We start from the raw sequence: 13,968 nt of genomic DNA, 5'->3' as shown, positions 1-13,968 counted from the left end.
CCAGTCAACTCTGCAGCCTGGCAGCTGCAGATAATACTCCAGAAAGTGTTTTCTACACTTCCAGGGAGCCAGAGACATGACAGCTTTGCTCAATCTCCCAACTCTTTTTCCAAGAGTAGGAGTAGATGCTCCTTGCATTGAGAGAAATATGTGGCAACATCCCTGAAATTTCTCCGTCCTTCTTCTCCCCATCCCTTAATACCTGCACTGTGCCCTTCAGCCCGCCTCGGGCAACTGCAAGATCAGTGAGGAGAGCCCTGAAGTGCCCTGTAAAAGTGTCTCGAGGGACAGGGTGCCTTGTGCCTCCAAGACTTCTGCCAAGGAACTCCTGTCTCTCCTTGTAGCACACCCAGTGGGTGACTGGGTCCCAACCATCTGCATTTATTCTCTCATTGCACACCTCCTTCTTCCCTCGCCTGTTAAAAAGGAATAGCCTCATGAAAGAGTCAGCATGCTTAATTCTCTAGAAGAAATGTTTGAAGGTGACTTTTATGGACTGAAGATGTCTTGCTGTGAAGTCTTGCTATATTTCTTAGAAGGATATTCATTTTATGCATCTAAAGTGTGCTTCGTTGAAACAGAACATCGGTGATCATTTTATGTTCTTAAAGTAAAGGCAATACATAATATAGGCTTGATGAAACTTTCATTTACAATTATGAATAATATGTGAAATAATTTGTAGACAACTTTTTTTCTCAGGTAATAAAGGTATGCTATAGGGTTTTGCTGAACGATTACCTTTTGAATAGCAGTGTAAGTACTTGGAGCATTATGAAAGTGAAATTTTGTAGTTAATAATAAATCAGCAGCTGTAATCAGGGTTTCTTACATATTTTGGGTGAATATCAGGCCCATTGATGTCAGGGAGAATTTTACCTTTAACTTCAGTAAAATCAGGGTTTCATCCTCCCATTGTAATGGACCTTTAACAGCTACTTATAATCTTGTCAAAAACTCTGTTTGAGTGAAACTAATCCCATAGAGCTTTTATTAAGACAGAATGATAGTGGAGGAGGGAAGCTTTTAAATGCTTCTGTTTGAAAGGACCGCAGTTTGAACAGTGCTTATACTGTGACAGAAAAACCATGGTTTGGAGATTGTCTCTAGCTCAGGTAACTGTGCACAGTAAGGTCATTCTGGAGTGACCATGTCAAACGGATTATACAAAGTCTGTTTTATATTTGCATGCCAGGACCTCCTTTCTCTTCCTACAATAGCTGCAAGCTGGGAGTAGCTGTATTGTAATAAGCTGTGTAAGATGGGATATGCAAAGGGTACCTAACCTGTGACGCAATGCTAAAAGAAGCGTGCAAATATCACCCCAGCTGATATTTGAAGGAGAAGACCCAGACACCAATTTCTTTGTGACTCCTGGAGCTATGATCTGAATTTGTACTTCGTACTCTGCACTTAAGAGCAAATCTTTATGCAGTGACCCATGCTTCCAGTCCTGACACCATAAGAGATGGCTGCTGTGCTGCTTCTTTTTTCCTGCATGCAGTAGAAAATCCAGTCTCTTTGAACCAAGAGTCAATTTTGACCACAGTCAAGCAGTGGTGCTGTTTTTCAGGTCCTCACACTTTAATGAAAAATGACTACCCTTAGATGCAGAGTGCTGTGCAGAAATTTAGGGTGGTGACGTTTATGCAATATATCAGAATGCACAGTCAAGGTTTCTGTTGTGTTCCCCTTTACAAGACCCTGCATCAGCATCAGGTAGTGCACACTGTGTAAGAGGTAGCCAGGGGAGTGTTCACCAAGCATTTTAAAGTTACATAAGAGGCTCAGCTGCTTGCTCCTAGGACTAGCACATAAGGGGTATAACCAGCTCATTTGCTCAAGATGGCCAGATTCGGAGTGGCCCTAGGATGGAGACATGGGAAAGGGAAAGAAACATGCAGATATCAGAGATAACCAGCGAAAGGAACTCCATCTTTCAGAGAATCCATGCAATGAAAGGAAAGGCTGTAGCCTAGTGCATTTGCAGCTGCTAAACTCGTTTCTCCTTACACCTGGGCTAGACCCAGGGGATAGCACCAGGTGTCATCCTAAAGGACGTGCTACCTTTTGGGGGATGGGGAATTCAGAGAGGGCACAAGAATAGCACTGGTACCTGAGACATATTGCAGCTTCTGAGACAAGTTCTGGCAGTAAAGTGCCTTCCATCTGTAGTTGATACCCCTTCATTTAATACAGGCAGAAATTTATTTATTTATTTATTGGGCTGTGGGGTAATTGAATTCCACTAGAATCACAGAATCACAGAATTGTAGGGGTTGGAAGGGACCTCAAAAGATCATCGGGTCCAACCCCCCTGTCAAAGAAGGTTCCCTAGAGCAGGGTGCCCAGGTAGGCGTCCAGATGGGCCTTGAGTATTTCCAGAGAAGGAGACTCCACAACCTCCCAGGGCAGCCTGTTCCAGGTCACATTCTCTGTGCACCTCATCTTCACTTATCCAAAATTACAGTTCAGGAATGTCGACAGTCCTCCTCTTTACACGTAAGAGGTTTTTTGTTTTTTTTTTCTTTTTTTTTTTCTAGAGATACAGGCAGCAAGTTGTAATGTATAGGACATTCAGATGAAACAGAAGGTCTTATTCATGATTCTGAATTGAATCTCCCTTCACTTAGCTTCCTGATTCCACAGCTGCTCTGTTGGTAACATGGATATAGGGATCGCTTCCTTTGACGTTTGCAGATGAGAAGTATTGTGTATTAAAGTGTTGTGAAGCTGCAGCCTTGAGGTATTCAAGGCCAGTCTGGATGGGGCTTTGAGCAACCTGGTCTGGTGGGAGGTGTCCCTGCCCATGGCAGGGTTGGAACTGGGCAATCTTTAAGGTCCCTTCCAACCCAAACCATTCTGTGATTCTATGAAACAACATACTAGAATCATTGGTAGAAAAAGAGACAGTGCAGTAAAACGTCAGCTTTATTGTGGCTCTTGGAGCAAGGTTTCTGAACTTATCAAGCAAATTAAATTTGCAATACTTAATACAGAAGATATAGCAATGCACAGGAAGGGTTGAAGGCTGCCTTTCAGGTACCTGTTAAAGTAATTTTTATGAAAAGCATGCAGGTTCTGGACAGGATGCTGCTAGCACCAGATAGGTAAATTCATCCATGTAGCACTCTCAGTGACTGGCTTTGCTCGCTCTGGTGCCCAAGGGTAGTCTCCTCTGCAGACAACTCCATATTTTAGTGATTTTGAAATTTCCTTTATAAAAATATATTCCAAGAGCAGGTTTGCCTAAGGGCAGGTATCTCAGGCTTCACTTACTTCTTTTCTATAGTGTAGACTTCCTGTCTGTTCTTACAAAATGATACATTATCTCTGTTCTGAGCTGGACATTTTTTGCTTTATATGGTTTATTATCTTTATATCATCTTCTATTACTGTTTGCATTTTGCCTTTTTCCCTCCCTGTTTCCCAGATCATCCTCATAATATGATCCCCAACAATACTATTACATTTCTGTGCACTTATTTTGTCATTTCCAGCTGTTGGTAAAGATCCAGAATTTCTGTATGTTGGCAGTGAGTGGAGCTGTTTCCCCCAATTTATTGTCCATGTAGCCTGAGTGCCCCAGTAAGGCATCATTGTGTTGTATTGAATTGGACTGTCTAAGCGCCGTGCCATCTGTACACAGACAGATTGTCACACTTTATGGTCCTTTTGGATAGGAGTTCTCATAGCAAGAGTACACACTTCGGTGTGGTAGCACTGAGTGCATATAGCTGGGCAGGCTGGCTACATGACTCTACTGTGATAGGAAAGGGTACTTTTACGTGCTGGTAGCAGGGTGTTGTGGATTTCTTTGCAGAGATTTGTCCCACGGGGAGGCAGCTTGGTGAGGAGCCAGGGCTCCCCTCCAGCAGAGCCCTGCGTTACCCCTGCACAAGGCAGTCCTTGATGCTTTGTCTCTGCTCTGTCGCCTCTGAGATGGGATAGCTGCGTTAAGTGAGAAAGGCATATGGGTGTTCATAATGTAAAATGAGATTTGTGTCTTCACCATCCCAAGCAAACCATTTGTACCAAGAAAATATCAAAATGGCCTAATTAAAAATAGATTCTCATTGTGCTATGTGCTGCATACACCTAGTAAACTCAGCTTTGGCTCTGTTGATGTATTTGGTATCAGTATAACTGATATATTGCAGTGCTCAGAAATTTACCTCAGACTTTTATTTGCATTCAGCTTGATCTGCCTATCAGACAGAACATCCATGGGATGTGTCTGCTTTTTCTAAGGGTTTTTCCTCTCCTTCCCGTATGTCCACTATAGCTCAAGAGTTCCCACATAGTGTCAGGGCAGTCTGGGACAAAATTGTTTCCCCAGGCAATATGCTGGGGTAAATGGCCCAGTCATGTTTTCCTGACAGTACTTCACAGGATGTTGAAACCGAAGTGGACTGCCCCCATACCACATGATTTGCGCAGAAACTAACTCCAGTACTATATGCTTATCTTGGTGGGAGTACCCAGAACATTCATTTCACTATGGCAATACACAGCAGTAAGCACATAGCCAGGCAGATTTTTTTTCACTTAGAAAAAAAAAGATATTTGGAGATTGGGAGATGCTGTTACAGTCTGTCATACAAATATAGTAATGCTTATTTTGTATACAGTACTTTTCATTTGTTCAAACGTGCTTTGTAGAAGGCAGGCAGTATTTCCCCTTTTGTATGTGGAGAATTCGGGGTAGAGGAAGGTGAACTAAATTACTAGGCCCTTTTCAGTGGCTACGATAGGAGAAGTCAGTGTTTCTTTGTGTCCGTGACAGTGCTTTACTCAGGAGTCAGACTCCTGGTTTCGTGGCAGTACCTACACAAAGCAGATAAGAATGAGGTCTGTGGCAGAAGCTCCAGCACAGGAGTTCCTGCACGTACAAATAAGAAAAGATGATCTTACTGAAACCGCCTGCATAAACAAAAACCGGTCCGTGAGGCTGAGCGACACTAGATAAGGCCCACAAGCACCGTTCTCGGCCTGGTTTATCTCCTGTTCGGGTTAGCAGGGGGCAGCTGTGCTTTCAGCAGGAACCAGGAGCCATCAGGAAAAGCTTGCTTGTGTCAGCACTCACACGCAAAGGGCCTAAAGGGAAGGTGCCGATAAAAAATGACGGGTTTTCTTTTCCTTCCTCACAGATTGACCATCTCTGCTGAGTGTCCCATGCAGCTTGAAGATTTCCCCATGGATGCACACGCTTGCCCATTAAAATTTGGAAGCTGTAAGTTCTTTCCTCAAATAAGATACAGAAAAATCCCTTGCTACCTGGCTTTTCATGTTCTGCAGTGTCTTGTACGAGTCTTTTACCCTTCCTTCACCCTCCCCTTTTAAGACTGCTCCTTGGCACCCCCAGTCTGCCACCCCCACTGCTTCCCACTGCTCGCTTGCCATGAGTGTGCTTCATCTGTCACTGCTGCTGTTCAGCTCATGCTGGTGTGCTTCCTGGTAAACTGCGAGCTGATGTACCCATACCACATGCAGTGGCTGGCGTGAGATGGAGTAGTAGATGCAGACAGCTAAGTTGATGGCTGTAGTTTTTGTGTTTGTTGAAAAAAAATGCAGCTTTCAATGGAAAATATCAGATTGATTGTGCCGTTATGGTGTTTACATGAATCAGACTGTGGTGCAATATGTACGTTGCATATATTAAAAGAGAACAAGAACATTAAAAGAAGAAATATCTCTCCATTTGGCTTTAATAAATCCAGACCTGTATCTTATTACATGATTTTGTATATACTTGTATATATGTACACATTATTCTAAACTGTATGCTGAACGATGATTTTCCCTCAATTCCAAGCCTCTAATCTACCACACTGGTGCCTTGCCAGAAGCTTACTTTAAAAATAACCTCAGGGGATCAGATGGTTATATTTAAATACAAAGCTCTTAATTAAAGTACAGATGAGGCTACTACAGTAGGCATTTTTTATTTCAGTAATCAAATCAGAGGTTCCAGGTGCAATCAGTGTCTCTAAAGACTTTTGAAAATTACCAGGCAAGGCATTTTGCTTGTCCCTGAAGCTACCTAGCTTCAGCATTTTTCAATGTTTTTTTCAGTCATATCAATTTAGAGTCACTAATCCTACCAAGATTAAGCTTTGCCTTTATCTTCTGTATCTGCACTGGTTTAATACTGGCTATGCATTGTCTTGTGATCATACTAAGAAGTAAAAACACTGTTTACAGTAATGATTAGCAAATTACCAAACTTAAGATGAACTGATTTCCCTTCCATCTTGCAATCCAGTTTTGTCTGAACAGCCACCAATATTTTGCAAGGTCACTGCAAGTTCAAGTGTGTCTGTTTACCTCGGCGACTTTAACTTATTTCAACGCCAATACAGATCCAGAGACCTCATACTCCTTTACATCCAACGTAAAAAAATATATACATAGGCAAACCATGCATTTCATTCCAAACTTAAAAATGGAAAAGCAATGCACAGAAAGTGTGATTATTTGTATGTAGGGTTAAACAAAGTCTACTGGGAAAAAATGAGAGGAAAAACAAAGAAAAATAAGATGTCCTTCCTGATATTACATGTTCTTTACTGTTCTGGTAATTTTAACCCACAGGAAAAATACTGAAAAGTCTTATTTTAGGCATGGGAAGGCTGAATACTGTTTCAGTTCATGCTATGTGCTACACTCAGTAGACAATTGCAGAGTAAATTTTATAAGCTATTGCAGGTTATCTTTAACTTCTTCCACAGTGTCTGGCATGGAGCCGTTTGGCCCGTGTTAGTCCATACTGGTGGTCTCTGCAGTAAGCAAATACATAGGGACAAGCTATCATCAATCTTTCAGCCTTGGGAATATCTGTATTATTGATCTGACAGCTCATTAGTACTTTATTGTAATGTAATATGCAGATGTTTGCACAAGTAGCAGCCAACAAGTCAGTTTATTGAATTAGCCCAGCTGTATTTTAGGAGAGCACAGTCTTTATTCCCTATTTCCAGCAATGCAGGTTTGCATTAAGTCATCTTCAAGCTTTCAGCAAGACAAACACAGAGGAGTTTATTATACACAAACACATGCACTTTCTGCTTAGGCTTTCCTCCCCGTCTTTCCCCAAAGGGTTTCTTTTTAATGGTGTACTTTCCAAGAAGGATTTTGAAAAGCCTCAAGGACTAGCATCAAAGCAAATGTTAAACACATTATTGGTAGAGCCAGGAGGGTAGAGAAGAGATGAATGCTAACGGGTCAATGGGTGGGGAGCACAGGACAGCAGAACAAAGCAGCCAGCCCAGGACAGATGCACAGGAGAAAGGATTCCAGGAAGCATCGGTGTGTCATCACAGACAGTAGCAGGTTATTATTTTTCTGGCTGCGCTTGCTATAATTCAGCAGGAAAAAGGGAAAAAACCCTGACATTTCCTTCAATATTAAAGAGAACGAGTGTTAATCTTGCTCACAGATATAAAGGTAAATGTTGATTTCTTATGTCCTGTTTGACTGGGTTTTGCTGTATTATAGTGTAGGAATTTTTACAGGCTGAGGCAGAATTATATATAGCAACAGAATATTTTGCAGAAATAATTCAAAGCAAGGTCAAATACAGAAAAAGGGGTATAAAATTACATGCATGCACCCCCAGCCTAGATGCTGGCCAGGCAGTTCAAACACCAACTGCAAAAGCAATACCTCTAAATGCCCTATGGCATGTCATGAAATGCTATGCTGGCTAGAGGACAGAAGCTCAACGACAGCTGCTAATGAACTAACAGACCAGATTTTAGATGTATGGTTCCCCCGTGCTTGCAGGTGGCCCGCCCAAGCCTGCAGCATGGCCAGGGGGTCTGCTCCGGGCAGTGCGTGCACGGAAGTACTCCCTCTCTGGGCTTGTGTCCCTGCTAGCACTAAGGCTACCTGTAGAAACCATCCCACAGGAATGTTATTTAGAGCTACCAGGGAGGTGGGGGTGGTACATGGGCACAGCCTCTTGTGGCTGAGCTCTGCAAAGAGGCTCCACTCTGAGTCAGGGATGCTGGGTTTGGATGGCCAGGGCAGTCTGTGTGCCACATAACAGCAACGTGGCATAGTTTCTTTCTAGTTTCTTTCATGGGCGAGATTCAAAATTCATAGAATCACAGAAAGGTTTGGGTTGGAAGGGACCTTAAAGCCCACCCACTTCCAACCCCCTGCCATGGGCAGGGACACCTCCCACCAGACCAGCTTGCTGAAAGCCCCATCCAGCCTGGCCTTGAACACCTCCAGGGATGGGGCATCCACAGCTTCTCTGGGCAACCTCTGTCGGGGCCTCACCACCCTCTGAGTGAAGAATTTCTTCCTTACATCTAATCTAAATGTACGCTCTTTAAAGCCTCTTTTAATCTAAATGTACCCTCTCTAAATGTACCCTCTAGTTTAAAGCCATTGCTCCTTGTCCTATCACTACACTCCCTGACAAAGAGTCCCTCCCCAAACTCCCGTTGTATTTCTAATACTGACCTGTACTCTGAGTAAATTTGTAGGCCGAACAGGATCTGGTGGCACTTCTTGGTGCCAGCCATGTTTTCACAAGCTGGGTCTTAGCTTGAAGAAATTCCTCCTTGCCCTCAAGCTATTTTTGGTGTGGGGAGGAGGAGTTAGATAAGACAGCAAGGACATTAAAGCTAGGAAGCTTTAATGTTTCACCTCATCCACTGATAGGCCTTAAGAGTACATTAAAAGTATTGTTCAGTGCAGTCTCCAAACGCCCATGTGTCACTGGGAAGGTAAGCATCATTATTGCTAGGGCAGCTGAGGCAGAGAAGTTAATTGACTTTCTGTAAGGTCACACAGCAAATCAATGTCAGAAAAAGGATTAGACTCAACTTCTTTGGTTGGAGAGACAGATGTCTAATCCACTCGACCACAAAGGCCTCTGCCCAGGCAACTGACTTAACTCCTAAATCTCATTTTACTCATGCGTTAATTATATCAGTTTTACCTAGCTTGCAGGGTTGCCCTGAAGATGAATTAGTTAATTGCTATTAGTGAATGTTAACTGGTGCTTTGACAATGTCACATATTGTAACATGGACTCTATTTATGGCAACTACCTTTTGAAGGTGTGGTGTCTGAGTACATACATTTATCTTGTGTTGTGGAACAAATATATGCATTAATCTGTTGCCCACTAGTCACTCAACTGAAAAAAAAAATCCTACTATTTTTAGAGAAGGTAGAGATTCTAATGAATATTCTGAAAATAATGAGATCCCCTAGCTCACAAGCAGTGCTGTGGAAAAACAGGCCTGGCGTTTCTTCCTGATGAATTTCATTTGGCCATGCGGATGGAGAAGATTGGTTGCTGTAGGTCGAATAGAGAGTTTGCAGACTATGAGAAAACAGTGCTAAGTAAAATCTGTAGCATCTGAAGAAAGAAGTTAGCATGGTTTGTGTACATCTTCCTTTTTAACAGCTCATAGTGAGTCATGGTGTCTTCTGTGGTCTTTGATAACAAAAAGTGCACAGGCTATTTCTATAGCAGAAGGCATACTCAAATTATTTTGCTCAAAGGTAGCTGGTGATGTCAGAGTAATGAGAAGACAAGAGGTTCACCAGCATCCCAGGTATCTTATTCCAACAGTGAAATAGCTCTAGTAAAGCTCTCACTGTTTACAAACTATCCATGCACTTACAGCTGCTGAGAAATTTCTCCAAAAAAGTTTTTTAAGAAAATTCCCCTGGTGGTGAACTTTCTTCGTAATTCTCAGAAATAACTGAGATAGATCTGAGGTGAAGACACCTACAGGGATTTTCTCAATTTTGTGCTTCCCCCCATTAGCACCTGCGAAGTTGCAGAACTGCAGGCGTGGAGGGACAACTTCAAAACAGAGTCTGGGAAATGACTCTCCAGTAGGTTTTCACAGGTTGTTCCTAGGGAGTATTGGAACCACAGGCTCAAATGGAGAGGCAGAATTTTTCTATTATTTGCCGTTATTAGATGGCCAGAAGAGGTTCCTGAGTCTTTTCCTGAAAGCTGAGATAGGCAATAAGGCATGTTGAACGTGTTAGTGCCTGCTTTTGGAAATGGCACATGGAGAGAGGCAGGGAGGTTCTCTATAAAATGCTGAGTGGCCAAGTTCAAGACTAGGTTGAGATTTTGTGATTTAAAGGAAAAGTCACTTAGTATAGACATTCAAATTTTGGCCTTTATGTGGTTTACAGAAGCTTTACATGAAGTCAAGGGAGGCATGCTGCTAGCTCAGGTAAAGTCTTTTACATTTTCCTGAAGTTTATCACTTCTTACTTAGATACCTGCATTGCAGTGGACACCTGAATGACTAAAATAAGGTGAAGCTAGTTGATTACTAAAATTTCTGACCTTTGATACATTTCTCAGCTCCCTCCTCATACCTTGTATTCCCACTCATTACCAACAACCACTTTAGCTGTAATTTGTCTCTGCTAATTTCAAGTTGTTTAAAGACTGGGTCTGTAGACATGCTGAAAGAGATGCTTGTGGCAGGGTCAGACAAAAGCAATCTAAACAAGTGGCTTGGACCTGGATTTTAATTTTATATAAGTTTAGTTAGTAAAGCATAGTCATCTAGCCTGAACTAATTTATCATACTTGTCTTAGAATTAGCGGAGAAGGTGGAGACCACCTAATGGTAATTGCTGTTATTTGACTCTAGAATCCTTGGACTTTTGGACACCTGACTAGTCATGGGACTGTGTTGGCTGAAACACACTCATAAAATCGTAGGGATTCACAAGAGCCACTAGGTTCCACTAGACTTGCCCAAATCCGCTGTGCCTCTTCTCTGTTCTGGGATGTGGAAATGCTCAGCTCCAGAATGAACAGAGAGGTTTGTCTCATATTGAAAGCCTCACATTGATAGTGAAGCATTGGAACATGGACAGGATGGGTCTGTGACAATTTTAGACAGACAACTATATCACAGTTAGTTGTCTGGACTCTCTTTATGGCCACTGAAAGGAAGTAAGTACTTTTGTAGTACAGCTCATTAGAACTATTTTTGACTACTGCCTAACGATGAGATGAATCATATTTTAGAAGTCCCTATATCTCTGCAATACTAACTCCGATGTAGATAAGTACATTTTGCCTTGGTCAGAGAAACTTAGAAATCAATTTTTGTCTATGTAGCTAGCTCAGAAATAGATACCTCTGTTATACACTGTTCAGAAGAAACAGTTGCTGCTGTAGATCAGTTAGGTGTTGCATATGTTGGCCGCAAGCTTTTGTATCTCTTCTAGGTACTATACCAGTTATTTATGTTGGAAGTCACGTTTTTTCAAGGGGTCTTAATAAAGAAGTCAGTAATGCTCTTCTGTGTAGAGACAACTTTACTATTTCTGCAAGCATCTTGTAGGAGCTTTGCTGTTTCTCCTACACTGAGTGGAGTAGATTATACCAATAATTACTTCTGTGATCTCACAGGTGGCACAGCATAGCCTGTACTCATTTCAAATACACATCTGTAACAGTATAGGTACCTCTTCAGTCCAGCATTTTAAACAATCAGTGCAGTCAACAGCTTCACAAGTTCCTTGTGTTCAGTCCCATACAAAATGTGGAACAATGCAGCCTGGAGCTCCCAAAGGGCAGGAGATTGAAGGAACGTGGTGCTTAAAAGGAAATACTATAATACTTGAGTATTTCAGAAATCTAAGAAGCCTTTCTCAAGAGAAATCTGCTTAGAATTTAAAAAGTGGGCTCCTGAGCCTGGACTGCGTGAATCATGTTTCCACAGGTGTTATTATGGGATTCTGTCCTTGAGCAGAACTTACCAATAAATATGGCTCTAACTTCTCACTTGTTTGTTAGGTTTCCCAACTAAGTGGTACCTGTTAGTGTGACAGAAGTGAAAAGGGCCCTTTCTAAAAGCTCCCTTAAATTGTCACATCAGTCAGTTTTCCTTCACCTGCATCAATGATACATTCAGGACTTTCCAGAAAAAGTTGGAAAACCTGCTAGTTTCCTCCTAGGAGTTTGTAGTCACTGTCATTAATTAATTTTTCAAAGACTTTATCACGTATACTCAGGTCTGCACCAAGAGAATTTTAAAAATACATTAAAAATGCAGCATTTGCTACCATCTCATCCTCTGGGTGCGATTACTTTCCTGTGAAACACTGCCTGGGTTTGGATCAGTCAGTTCCTACTTTTTGTGATCGTCTGTTCAGATGCCAGTCACTTTTTCCCCTTAGGTTCATAACAGAGTTGAAAAGAGAAGTCGATAAGAATAAATGCCTGAAAAAAGTCTTCCCTGTCCAGCTTGTAGTCAGCGCAAATGCTGGGCTGCAGTGGCCATGGGCTCGGCTCCCTCCCAGCCTGGAGGGCCAACATGCAGGCAGGATCATGGTTATTGAAACTGGCTTTTGTATTTGTTAGGAGTGCTTCCCCAGGGCTCAGCTGGCATCTTCCGTAGCTGCTTGAGCAGCCGTGGCTGAAAGCTTGCAAGCCTCCTGCCTGGTGGGCAGCCTCTTCATCGGAAGGTGGCCCACACACAGCAGGCTTTTCAGGAGGAAAAGCTTGACTGACATCAGCTCAAGAAAACGGAAGTTCAGGCAGGGAGAGGAACTAGTGTGGAGATACTCAACAGCATTTTTTTCCCTTGCCTGAAAGAGGTCTCGATGCTGTAGTGGCAGAACAGTGTGGAGATCCAGGTGCTTTGCTGATGATACAAGCATCAGCATGTATTTCCCACTCTGGAGATTACATCCTACATTTAAAGGCTGCGCAACTGCCTGATTGCAGGAAAACTGTGATTCAATTTGAGTTGTCAGCAGTAGAAAATAACATGCAGATACTCTGCTTCATGAGCTTAAGGCATCTATAGCTTTGAAATGATCCTTGGGTGCAAACCTGCAAAGACGTTACTTGGCCCATAATGCCCCCAAAAGCACAGCAAGGGCTTAAAGTCGCCAGCTGTGGATCACAGGTTTATGCCACCAGTAAATGGGATATTATTTGTAAATGGGACAAATGGGTAACAACTGCTCCACTGCTTCACACGCCAGGTTTTTAATGGCTGTTGTTTTCTAAGGTGGCTGTTTCTGTGGCTTGTAAGCATTTCATAAACACTTCTGAAATCATTCTCATGATACTGGTGTGAGGCAGGTAGGTCTCCTCTGCCTGCATTTTGCAGGTGAGGATGAAGGAGGCAAAGAGCAATTACAGTCTCTTCTGAGCAAAGATAGAGTGGTTCATTACCTGCTTTTATTGCCTCTGTCGTTATGGGTCCCTAGGTTCAATTAGAGCCTCCCAGTGCTACTGCAGTGCAATAATGACTTGCCTACAGCTTTGGGGGAAAGAAAAAAAAGCTGCAAGACACTGCCGAAACTTTGATTTCAGTTTCCAGTCTGGCAGCTCCTTCCTGACACCTCGGTCTCTTGTCAGCCATCAGTCCTCCCTCCAAATTGCCGGGTCCTGTGTTAGCCTCATCCCCTGTACCGAAAGCCAGGTTAGCCCAAGCTGTGATTTACTGCATGCTGCAGTTCGAGCTCAGCAAGTTTCTTTAAAATAAGTAGTCTTTTCGGGTTGTGTTTGGTGAAGAAATAGAAGGGAAGAAGGGAAGCCTGAAGGGCTGTCTGTTTTTATCCCGTTCCCATACCACGTCCACTGAAAGTCTGCTCACATCCAGCCTGTGCTACCAGCTAGCCGCTTTGCCGAAAGCTTCCCAGTAGTAAATCTGTCAGCAAAGATGAGATCCTTCTCTCCTAAATTTATATTTCTGCAGAGTAAATATATACAGCTGAGCTAACCACTCTCACCCCTCTTATAGTCAGGGGAGAGAAGCAGATATTTTTACACCCAGGTTAATCTCCTCCTAAAGCAGATGACTAAAATAGGTCAGCTGATAGCTGTCGATAAGGAAATGTTTTACTTGTGTACAGGGAAGATGAATACTTAAGCGCCTTTGGCCCAGGGTCTCTGTGGCCAGAGGGGATGGGCTCCCAAAGAGGGGACATTTTAGCTATGTGGCGGAC

The 13,968-nt window shown here is 42.7% G+C and overlaps 1 protein-coding gene across 4 annotated transcripts in view; it reads left to right on the top strand.

The window, feature by feature from the left end:
- Window positions 1-13,968, top strand: part of GABRA5 (gamma-aminobutyric acid type A receptor subunit alpha5) — a 57,753-nt gene that overhangs the window by 23,088 nt on the left and 20,697 nt on the right. For all 4 annotated transcript variants that reach the window (XM_080593156.1, XM_080593157.1, XM_080593158.1 and 1 more), the window contains one exon: window positions 5,151-5,233. In XM_080593156.1, the coding sequence (XP_080449282.1) occupies window positions 5,151-5,233 (83 nt within the window). The remainder of the gene's footprint in view (window positions 1-5,150; window positions 5,234-13,968) is intronic.

This window comes from Anser brachyrhynchus (genome assembly GCF_964034855.1).
Source record: "Anser brachyrhynchus genome assembly, chromosome: 1".
Taxonomy (NCBI): Eukaryota; Metazoa; Chordata; class Aves; order Anseriformes; family Anatidae; genus Anser; species Anser brachyrhynchus.
Note: the sequence above shows the minus strand (reverse complement) of the source record. Positions and strands in the feature narration are given on the sequence as shown.